Source organism: Eupeodes corollae, chromosome 3 (genome assembly GCF_945859685.1).
Source record: "Eupeodes corollae chromosome 3, idEupCoro1.1, whole genome shotgun sequence".
Lineage (NCBI taxonomy): Eukaryota > Metazoa > Arthropoda > Insecta > Diptera > Syrphidae > Eupeodes > Eupeodes corollae.
The window spans coordinates 123,595,210-123,607,581 of NC_079149.1; the positions used below are offsets into that span (position 1 = coordinate 123,595,210).

Below are 12,372 nucleotides of genomic sequence, written 5' to 3' on the forward strand. Positions count from 1 at the left end.
ACACAAACTTATTCTCAGTCTGCTGCACTGAGTACAATGAGGCAATGAGTACATTTTTTCTTGCTATATGGGAAATATATAAATAATTGAAGAAGAAACCTAAACAGAAACAGACTGTACGAAGGAAGTACAATTCACAATGGTGTTTTTATCTATTTTTAATTTTCTATAATTACAAAAGGAAACAGATTTAAAAAGAAAATTATACGTTTTAATGTACATTTATCTTAAATAATGAGTGTGGGGTTGGTTAATAAGAAATAGTGTATTTTCGTGTGATGAACAGAAACAAACTTAAAGCAAAGTAAGAATATTTAAAAAAGCATGTAATACAAAAATATGTTAAATAAAAATGCAAATAATTATAAATTTAAAAAAAATTAATTTGGTTTGGTTGTTGGTTACAGTTTATCTTATATCATGCGAAATCAGTCTATTTACTTTTGAACAGACAAAAGACAAAAATCATTAAGTACCTACTTAATTCTCAAATTAAAGCGAAACATATTATTGCAATTTTTTTGACAAGTTTTTTATAATCGTCATTAGAAATGTCTATCATTGAAAAAAAAAAATAATGACTAAAATCCACCGACAAACTTTTAATGTCAGAAATCTGTGATTGGAATTGTGTGAAATTGGAACACAAATCAGTTGAACGATGCGTTTCATTTTGAACATAAAAGTATCAGATGTCAGGAATATGAATTTCTCCGAAAAGTAGAGAAAATACTTTAAATACCCAAAAACTGCGGAATTAAACTTTCTTTGTGTGATTTCAGATCGATCACTACAAACTTTTCATTTTAAGTCAAACATCCCTTTAAAAAAAAATTCCGAATTGATTTCAATGATAGCTACAACTGGCCCTAAAAAGTATTTGCAAAATTATTAAGTTTTATTTTCTGTAGTTCAAAACTTCATCATACCTTCAAAAAATAAAGATAGAGTCATTTTTCTCGATTTATTTTGCAGTATTATGGGAAAGAAACAAAAAAATATTGACTTAAAATGTTGGTATCACAAACAAATTACTTACTTACTTTAGGTGGCGCTACAGTCCTGTGTGAACTAGGTTGGGTGAGGTCCCTTTCCACTTTCCACCTGATCTGCGGTCTTCCTTTACTGCGTTGTCCTGAGACTTTGGATTCGAAGACTTTGCGATCCGGAACATTGGTTTCCATGCGCTCTACATGACCCAGCCATCTTAGTCGCTGGACTTTTACCCTTCTGACCAAGTCTACGTCGCTGTACAGCCCGTACAGCTCGTCGTTTCATCTTCTTATCCACTCCCGTTCGATGCATACCGGACCGTAGATCACACAAAGAACTTTTCTCTCGAACCGACCCAAGGTGCTTTCAACCACTTTTGTCATATTCCATGCATCTGCACCGTATAGCAGGACGGGGATTGATAAGGGTCTTATATAGCAACACTTTGGTCCCTGGAGAGAGAACTTTACCACTTCTTAGCCCAAAGAAACAGCGATTTTCTCAAAAAAATTATTTGTATAAAGATTTTGATAAACTTTTAGAAAAATCGATAGACGGGTACGGATGGGAAGTTATCAGTGTGGGTGACATCCCTGCGAAGTCGAAAAAAGTGGGTCCAATTCAACAGTAGTCTTTATACAAATTTGTTGGCCAAAAATCGAAGATTCGAATTCTCTCTTAATTCTAAAATAATGATTGATTGATTTCTTAAATTTTCTCTAAGTTTAAGTTGTTACAATATAAAAAATATTTTTGTATTGCTCCAGAAGGGTATCCCCGAAGAACCTTGATTTAGTTTTAAAATTTTTTCTGCATAAGCTCGAGGAATTGACAGTTCCTCCAAGAGTAATTCTTGTCATAAAATAAGGAATGGTTGAGACTTGTAAGTCATTTGGCTCTAGTTCTCAACGGGCTTTTGTGCCACTAAACTAAACTAAAATTTTTAAAATTTTATATCTACAAAATTAATTGAAACAAACCGCTCTAACGATTTTCAAATACGAATTTTGAAAAACCAAGTGTTTTTTGAAAAAAATAAGGTTTCCTAAAAATAAAAATATGTTGGTCTTTACCTAAACAATTGATTGAAAACTAGATTTTTATTTCCATTTTTAAGGAGAGTGAGATAAAATGTGTTGTATTTTAGATAAATTATGTTAACCATTATATTATACGGCTTTTGTCCGAATAAAGGGGAGAGACCTTCCTATTACAAAACATTGTTTTTTTTATCTTATTGGTGGAAGTTTGTCTGACCCAGACATATTATTTAAAATAAAATTTGCTATTCTAGAAAATAGTCGAAAATTGCTCTTACCCTTCAGATCAGTTGTCTTGTCAGTAAGCCAAATAATTTATTATCCAATATATTAAAATAATTATATATAATTTCAATACCGCTATAACTCATATTTATGATGACACATATTATTTGCATGAAAAATGCAAAGTTAAACCGTTTGAATTCGAAGGCTGCAATGGAGCTCATTGCACCTTAAACCAGAAACAAAGACTGTCTCTTATTTTAAAGATTCTTATAGAATGTACTCTACGTTTACATATTCGGATAAAAATAATATTTCTCAATTACTATACTTGCCATTCCATAGAACACTCCCACAAAAAACACCAGATGCGGACAACAATTAACAAACACCAAAAAGACTTGAAGCTATAAGCAACATATCACGGAGTATGGTCTTACATTTATTCATCTATATAAGTTGCCAAAGGCTCTTTCATGTAATAGCTCCAATTCACCAACAGTTCATTATAATGGTATTCATGGATTTTTTTTATAGATCTACGTTACTGCTTACGGCACTAGTTGGCAATGATCTTGTGATGCTTTGAATCAGGCGAATAGAACCAGTGACACTGGTCAAAACACTCAATCACACAATTCCGTATGCTTCTATAGCTAATTCTGTTGTTGCTGCTTGCTGCTGGATGGAGCTGCTAGTGAAACAGCAAAACATTCCCCATTTCCGATGTAATAGAGCGTTAGGAGCACGCCTTTCGGATCGCATATTAACCGATCACCAGCGTGCATCTGGCGTCTGCTCCGTCGCCGCCGCTGCCGTCTTGAAGTTCTCGTCATATCGGTGCAACAATTTTGAAGTAAAATAAACTGGTCCGATTGTGACTAAAACATTGGCGACGACTATGACAACAACGACACGAGGAAAACGATAGAGAAACGATAGCGACTCTAAGTTTTGGCAACCTCTAGCAATCGGATAGATCACTGTATGCAGGTGGAGCACCACTTCAATTCTGGTTCTCTGGTGTGCTCGTGCTGTACGGACCTCAAATTCATTATTTATGGCAAAAGTGTATTAATTTTTTTTTGGAGTTGCGTAGGCGACTTATTATTTCGGGAAATAAGATTTTTCTTAATGTTCACGCTCAGCTCATATAAGTACATAACTCGCAACCACTCATGCGCGACCTCGGATAAGTGCCAATTCTATATATGCACCTACCTCGATAAGTATGCCACTTTGCAATTAAGAAAACATGCAAAGTTGATTTTTTACTTTTTGGATTTTTTTTTGAAACTTTTATCCAAAAATAGCACTTTTTGGGGTGGGTAATTAAAGCTAAAAAAACATATTAGTGGCGTGGTTTAGATTGGCGCTACGCTATGAAATGAGGTTATGTAAGTTTTAGTTGCATTTTTATTTGAAAAATGGTCTTGCCTCCAGGGAAATATTGCGCTTAATTTTATTTCTATAGCTGTGGTAATTGAATGATTACATTTTGTGTATTATGGCTATAAAACAATAACTTTTTCAAAAAAACATGCGGACTTACACAAGCGTTTAGTAGTCTTGTGGGTAGGTATTTATGAAAGCTCTTAAGTCTTTTTGAATGTTTGTTTTTCAATAAAATTCCAGATCAGTTTTTGTAAATATATGACAAGAAGTTGCTTGAGTTTCGACACAGATACAAATATTTCCAAAGGGCAAGGAAGCACAATAGAAAGCTTTATTAGAAATAAGTCATAAAATCGCATGTGATCCCGGGAAAAAATGTAGTTTCGAAAGCGAAAAAAAAACAAAGAATTGAGTTCAGAAAGTGGCAGAAAAAGCAGAAAAAGGAGAATATCATGTTAACTATTCTTGTGTCGTTATCGGTCGCACACTCTTGAAGTTGAGTATTTTTCGGTGTTGTTAATGGCGTTAAAAGTCTCATTATCCATTCTCTCTTTGAATAGATTTTTAGTAATAAGTCTCCCTATTTTCCTAATCCAAGAAATTAAATCTTAAAATATTTCGATTTCTAGACGAAAAATCTGAGTATTCAAAATAATTTTACAATACTCATAGAGACAGAGGGATCTCGGTAAATTTCTCTCTAAATTATTCAAACCAATCTTGTTTTATATTTTGGTACCTAGAAGATATCTTATCTTTCCGGTTATCCCGTTAAGGCCAATTTCAGAACCCTTTAAAAATTTTAATATTTTGAGACTAGATCGAACGAGACTTTGACAAAAAAAATGTTTCCCTTCTGATCTGCCTGTTATCTACACAAATTGAGTATAAAACTTGAGTATAACTCCCATCTCTGGGTCGGTGCTCCTGCAACTTACTAACGCCTCTTGGACAGTATTGAACGTAGAGTATTTTAATTGATTTGTGATAATATCATCATTAGTTAATTTACTTCAATTGCACATCCTTGTAAGGTTTCTAGTCTAACCCTTTTTTACCATTATTTTAATGGCTTATGCTATACAGAAATAGACAGCTGCATTCCACTTCTTGAACCGTCCAACCGTAATTCTGGCGCTTCTAAGAACGCTCATCAGTATAACCTCGGTCGTACTGTCAAGTACAGAGATTCGTTCCTTAGCCGTACTTCACGAATTTTTAATGCCTTACCAAGCTCTGTATTTTCCAGTCATTTTAATATTCCGTCTATTTTTCAACAACCCCTCTCTTCCTTTCCCAGTGCTCAAACTATGGCTTTGCATGATAAGTTAAGTAATACCCTTGAGTGTGCGCTTATTATTAAAAAAAATACAAGATAAAGATAAGACCAAACGTAAAACAAAACGATCAGAAACAATTCCAATTGAGTGCCAAACGGTATCAGGACCATAAAAATGTAAAACCCAGTCCAAACCTTAATGTTTTATGACCTTCGTCGTTTTGCCATAATTTTTTTTTTTTAACGTCTTTGTGTATAATCATACGCATCGGTATCTCCTCTTAAATTCTTTCTTGTTTTCACAACTGTAGAATTTAAACACAGTTTTAAATATGTTAAAATAAGAAGAGACCAAACCGAGACCTAGTCGAGGGCAAGTCGAGGCTGAAAAGAGACCTAGGCGAGATCAAAACAAAACCAAGACTTTACTCGTCCCGTAGCTTACCTTAATGGCTGAATCACATACACGCTTCAGCTTCGGCTTCGCCTGACGTTTACGAGTTCAGCCATAGGAATTCAATGCATGCTATCACAATGTAGCTTCGACCTCACGTTTTGTTTGACAATCGTAAGGAAAAGAATGTAATGTAACGTAATGTGACTCCAAACGGAAGCTCTAGTTCAATTTTCTGAACATTTGCTTTGTCTGACAGCTCATCAGCAGGAAAAAAATGTCAACAAACAAAATATTTGCTCTTTGGAGGGATGAAATAATAGAAATGTCATTTAAAGCAACCTCGAAGCGGGCCTAACGTAACGGAGACGAAGCCGAAGCTGAAGCGTGTATGTGTTTCAACCATAAGTGTCAGACAACTGTCTTGTGGAAAGTTGGAGCTTTGATAACCTCAATTTGCTGTTGGATAGAGGGGTAAAGGCACATTCATTTTCAATATTTATTTGCTTATTTTTTCGCAGAAATCAGAATAGATTATTGTCGTATGCAAATAAGTTTTAGCACAGTTTCTATCAACAACAGCTTTTCAAAAGTACTTTCTCATTAATTCTGAGTTGAGTGGGAAACTTCTGGTCATAATAAAATCAAACCACCTTCGCTATACACCTCGCATTATATCGTCTCTTATAAAAATGTTTATCTAGTTTTCCAGCTTTGTGTACTTTTTTATTTTGTTACGCCTCACTCGTTAATTCACAATCAATAAAATTTAATGATTCAGAGATTTCAAATAAAGAAAATAAAGAATAGAAGTTTGCTCAGTAGGTTGCTGTTCTCCTGATACAAATCAATTTCAATCTTTATGCAAAATGAATAAAAAAAGAATTACGGGACAGATAAAAACTTTAAATTACCGTCGAACTAAACAGTCAATAGTTTATGGCTTATTAAAGTCAAGTCAATATAAATGGTTCTTAGCTTAATTTGCATTTCAAATGTGACTTAATCGATTTATTGGATTGATATGATGTTGACGGTAGTGACGGTGGCGGTGGCAGTAGCAATGGCGATTGCGGTCCATTTAACCGGAACAATAAACTCTCACGTAAAGTAGAAACTTACAATACTTTGTCTTGTGCCGTGTACAAAAAGTCTTCAGCCTAGATATTTCAAATGGTAGCCAAAAGTGACGCCTCACATTAGGACCAATTCTTAAATGGGCATTGAAAAACTTAAGAGATAACTATCAACTGACAGTTCTGTTTTGGTTTTCTGAACATTTTAAGTCCATGAATTAATCGATTGACAGGAGACCCTAACTTGATTTTTCTTTGACTCGCGGTCATACACAAATGTATATTCATACATATCAACTTAAAGGTTTTCTATTCTTGATCAATTAAATTTCATTTAATAAAAGACAATCATTGACCGAGGAGTTTTTACAATCCTTCTTAGAAATGGAAAACCTGAACCTAGGGTAAACAAAGTGGTTACTATAATTCTAGTTTTGTTTTTATTCTTGGACATGGTCCATATGCTTGGACAGAGAGTGTTGTTTTGTACACATTTTACATGAGAGTTGAAGGTAAACAACTTTGATTTTTATGTCTGAAACTGACTACAATGTGAATATTACTAGGATTTTATTTTTAGATCCGTTTAAATTACATTCAGGTACTCGGTACTCGTACGTATACGTTTAAATTTGCATATTTATTAAGGAGATTTATAAACGCTATTTAATTGTTTAATTAAATAATTACGGATTTTTGCAGAAATAATCAATAAACGTTAAGAGTAACTCGCTATTTGTAAAAAAAAACTGAAGTATTAATGGGGTTAATTAAACAAGAAGTTGTTATTATTATCTTTCACTTATAGAAAACAGTTGTTTCCTTAATCCTATTACTCATGTAATTTACATAGAATGGAAATATTCTTTTCTTATCCGGAAAAGGTCTTTTGTACTAGAAAAGTTGAACAAAGTCAGAAACACTGAATTTTGGAACTTAAATCTGAATCCATACAGGATAGAGATGAAGTGAATAAAGCAAACAAGACTGACATTATTTGACAATTTTATATGTTTCTTAATTTAATTTTATTGAATCCTGTTGAAACAAATTTTTCGTCTAAATATTATATTAAATGATTGCTTGTTCCTTACCAAAAACTTACCGAAAAGGGCTGATCTTTGAAAAAGCTTTCACAACATTGAAAATAAGTAAAAAATGTAATTTATAGACATTAAATTCTTCTCAAAAATTTGAAGTTGCGAATCAAAAAAGGAATTAAGCAACATCCGCGTAAAAGTAAATGTTCACTATACAAAAAATCCAAATCTTTCTTGCTACGGTAAAAAAATCAGCCATGCAATTGAGAGCCCTTTCTGCATTATTATCTGTATAAAAAAATTTATTTGAAGTCAATATCTTTGCTGGTTCTTGAGCTAAGGCCGACGAAAAAAACGTCGCGAACGAACGGACGTACAAACGTATGTAGACCCGCACTCTAAAAATCTTTTACTCTAGCGACCTTGATACATCAAGAAATGTCAAAATTTTGAATTTTATAAATCGGACTCATTACAATTACTTACTATGGGAACTTAATAAATTAAAGGACAAACTTTTTTCGACTTCGACTCGGGTCCCTACTATTTTAATGTCTTGTTTCATTAAAATTTTAAGACATTTTTTATAAATGTAAAACTTACCATACTCATAGTTATCTTATGTCGAAGTAAAACGTTCTCGTTAGTATCAGTTTTTAGGTGTTTGTAACACAAAACATTGCATCAAAATTACTTTTTTTTCAAATTTGAAATTACAGCATAAAACGTCATGTAACATTTATTGGTTCCAAAAAACTTGTACAAGTTATTTAGTTCCCTAAACAAAAAATAGAGCATTTAGATGTTTAACAAATTTTACAGCAGAAAATAAGTAAACATCGTAACAGCTTTGGTTTTTTTTTAAAACTCAATTATCAAACTTATAAAGCAGAATCTTTTTAAAATGAATTCAGTGGTTCCGTGAAATAAGACGAAATTTCAAAAGTTTTCAGAAGTTTGACTTTGTAAAAGTAAAATAAGGCCGAATTATGTAAAGAAATAGGGCCAACTTTTTTAACCAAACTTTTAAAACCATAGTTTGAAGGTTAGTGCGTAGCTCTGCTGTACTAGAGGTCTTGAGTTCAGTCCCTGCCTGTGCTATCAAAAGTTTTTTTCACGATTCCTTCAACGGTAATTCTTGTCATGAAAAGTTCTTTCTTATAAATTTCCCGATCGGATTTAGCATAGAAAGTCTAGATTCCCTCTATCCTTGAAATGATCTCATACAGAAATGGTTGAGAGTTGTAAATCACACGACTCTAGTTGTTTAAGGACTGTTTCGCCAGGAAATTTCTGTTTTTTTTTTTTTAATTGAAGCCAATCCTTCTTTATTTCACTTTTTTAGTGTTATTAGAGCAATTGCTGCAAATTGTTGTTATTGAATTTTTAAAAGTTGGCATTACTTCGCTTGACTTTATTTCACAGCCTCGAATTCTTCTACTGAGTTTCCCCAATGTGATTTTCATATGTATGTACATATGTGGAATCAACTTTAATAGTCATTACCCTCTTTAAAATGTGGAGTCAGTCATTGCCAAACAAAACTGTTTCACTTTTCTACCAGTACGTACCCCCAATTTCAACTGAGTGTCATTGCCAACATTGCAATTATAAAAACTGGATTATTTAAAAATGTTTTTTAACATTTATTTGAAAAAATAAAAACAAAAAAAAATTAAAATCAAAAAATTACTAGATAGCTTTGATGTTTTTAATATTGCGATGAAGCACCATTCGATTGTCAAGGATACTGAGATGATGTTTTGTTTGGATTGAAAATATTTTCTATATGCAAGTCAAATGAACTATATATCCAAGTCAGAGTTAGGTTTATGTGATGTAAGTTCTTTTGTTTATATTGTTCCTGGTGCTGGTTCCAAGTTCACTGAAGCAGCAGAATTCAAATGACCTGGCAATGGAGCAACATGCACAGCACCACGAGTCTTAGCCACATAAGTACCTTCAGCGGCAACAACAACTGGTGCTGGGACAACAACTGGAGCAGCATGAACAGCAACAGCAGCTGGTGAATGAACAGCTACAGATGGAAGACCAGCAATTGTCAATGTTGGCCCATGAACAGCAGTGTATGAAATTGGAGCTGGGGCGCCCAAAATCAATGGGACTACAGATGCTTGAGCAGAGGTGATGGCCAAAGCAAACACGACTACGGCGACGATAGCGAACTATAAAAAAACGATAAAATTAAAAATATTTTTAATTACAAAACACAAAACTCCCGAAAGGATAAGATGTTTCTTCTACCTTCATGTTGATTTGATTAAAGGAAAAGTCTTCACAATACGACGGATAAATTGTTACTGATGCTCAACTAAGGCATTTGGTGACATTTTTATAGCCATGATCTGATTATTCGTCCACATATCGCATAACTCCAGAACTAATTACGAAAGCAAGTTAAAACACGGAAATAATGTCAGCGTTAGCATTACCTTTGGTCAAGTCGAAAGTGGCTCTTAAGTCGAAACAAAACTATGGAATCTGCAAACAATAAATAAATCAATCTGACAGGGGATTAGCATTTGCGTCTTTAGACTTGACCTGTCTTGGAACAATTTTAAAAGAAATCTCCCCAACAAAAAGCTCGTATGACAGTGGGTATGTAATTTAAATCGAATTGCTGCAACAAAACCACATTTCAATCAAATTGGCTTTAAGTGTCATATAATTTTATACGCTTGTTTATATAGACAAATAATAATTTAGGCCTCCTGGGCACAGTCCATGCAAATTGTGCCTAGCAAAAACTAGATCAAAATTTGAATGGCTAATATGATTTAGCAAAGAGTTAAAGAACTGACCTTGTGTTATGAAATTTAAATCGATACAAGATCAATCGTAAGAAGCCAGGTGAGGTTTTATTGATATTGAGTCAAATAGATGTTACAGTAATCAGAGACGTGCCACAGTGGTACGTATGGGGTAAGCACATCCCCCTTTGCTTCCTAAACTGAACTACTACATTTAAAATTGTCCTTATAAAAAAAATCAGTTGATAATGCAGGCTTAAAAGTCTTAGAACAACAACAGATAAAATAATTACAGACAAACAATGAACAATTCAAAAAAATGAATTCACAAAATAAGAACTTCAATTCAGACCAAAAACTTTTCTTTCTGTTTAAAAATAGAAAAGTTTGTTTTCGACTTGAAGGAAAATCTAAACATTTTTGAATGGAAGATAATAAATACTATACAACATTAAATGCATGCACTTAATTCTATACAAAGTTACAAGAACACAAAAAGTTTAAGTAATGTTATATGAAAAAAGTGAATAAGAACTTGAAAACGATCAACTTTTCAGGAACACACACAATTCATGTTTATTTTGCCAAAGTAGGATTAATTCAAATTGTTATAAAACCTTTTTCTCAAAAATGTTCTGTTTTAAAAAGGGATGGAGGGGGCATACAGTTTATATTCCGAGTCCGAACGGCTAATATTGAGAAAGCACTCTTCATATAAAGAGCTATTCTGGAGAAATTGTAAATTCTTCGCAAAATGCAGTACCCATGAAAAAACTTTCAGGTGGCACATGCACAGTGGATTGAACGCATGAGCTCTTATATGATATTCCTACTTTTAGCCCATTTCCAGCATTTCAAAACACAAATCCTTGATGCAATAAAATTTTGAAGTATTAAATTTTGTCCTACAGAATTATGACCTTACAAAATTCTGTAATACAGTCTTTAATATAAAATACTCTCCCAAAAATAGGAGACTCTTTTTAAAATGATACTCTCTTGTCCGATAATCTGTATACGCACCTGGATTTTATTTAAGTTCTGCTTCAATTCTATGAAATATGCAGAAGTCTTAAATTATTACATATAAATCTAATTAGACGAAGTGTCTGTAGTGTGATGAATAATTTGCTTGCTACCTGTTTTATTCAACACTTCAATTTGCAAAAATAGTGAAACCCAAGCTTAAACGTATAACAGCTATGAAAACTAGTCGTCTTACAAGTAATTTAATGAATATTCGATTAACACTTAGGGCATTTAGTGTAGAAAAATAAAGCTTCCTGGGAATTAGAACCTAAGAAATTGATGGTGTGAATATTATACCCTTTTTAAGTGATTCATTATGACGTCACATTCTAGGTGGCTTTAGCTTACTTGATGTTTAAAGAGACATAGAAAAGTTGTGAAAAAGTATTGATATATGTGTTCTTATTAGCAAGAGCGAGACATAATGATAAAATGTCAAAAGAATCACTTTAAAGTAATCTAATAAATAAGCTGTCATTTATATGACATTATTAGAGACTGCCAAAAATAAACACCTCTCTTATTCTACTAAATTAATTCTTTAATTGTTTAAGCATAAAGTAGCACCCGTGGCATGATGGTGCGTAGAACTGTCATGCTATAGAGGTCTTGAGTTCAAAGTTTACATATTTCATAGAATTAAAGTCTTTTTTTAAGGGTATACTGTCTCTTGCGAGCAATTTACAAATCTTATAAAAGTAAATGTCATGAAAAGTGCTTTCTCAACTTCTGTATGTAGCTATTCGATTTCGGTTTAAGACTTTAGGTCCCCTCGATCTCTGACAACAGTACTCGCACACAGGAATGGTAAAAGTTGTAAGTCACTAGGCTCTAGTTCGCAACGGGCTGTTGCTTCACATAATTTATTTATTTTAAGTATTAACCTAATTCATGTCTTACTCTACTTTGGTCTATTAAGAGCGCATCATTTCAGAAAGTTAGTTTTTCTGACAGCGTAAAAAGCTTTTGAATTTAAATAGAATTCAAAATCTTTAATTTTCTACATAATTTAATAAACGACTTTCTATCTAATACTAAATCACCAAAAACCATTGGACCTAGTCTCTATAGAGTTTTTCCGGAAGGTATAGCAATGGATACAGTTTAGGTCTAAAGACACTTAATTGGGG

The 12,372-nt window shown here is 33.1% G+C and overlaps 1 protein-coding gene and 1 long non-coding RNA gene across 2 annotated transcripts; one reads left to right on the forward strand and one right to left on the reverse strand.

The window, feature by feature from the left end:
* The first annotated feature begins 68 nt into the window (after window positions 1-68).
* Window positions 69-3,532, forward strand: LOC129948850 (uncharacterized). The gene is made up of 3 exons (XR_008781966.1): window positions 69-304; window positions 2,604-2,736; window positions 2,796-3,532. It is a non-coding gene; the product is annotated as an uncharacterized LOC129948850 (long non-coding RNA).
* A 5,532-nt stretch (window positions 3,533-9,064) lies between these two features.
* Window positions 9,065-9,862, reverse strand: LOC129948849 (adult cuticle protein 1-like). Its single transcript, XM_056059957.1, has 2 exons — window positions 9,708-9,862; window positions 9,065-9,628 (listed from the first exon to the last, which is right to left on the reverse strand). Exons 1-2 carry the CDS (start codon window positions 9,711-9,713, stop codon window positions 9,296-9,298), a joined length of 339 nt encoding a protein of 112 aa, XP_055915932.1. The 5' UTR covers window positions 9,714-9,862; the 3' UTR covers window positions 9,065-9,295.
* Window positions 9,863-12,372: the final 2,510 nt, after the last annotated feature.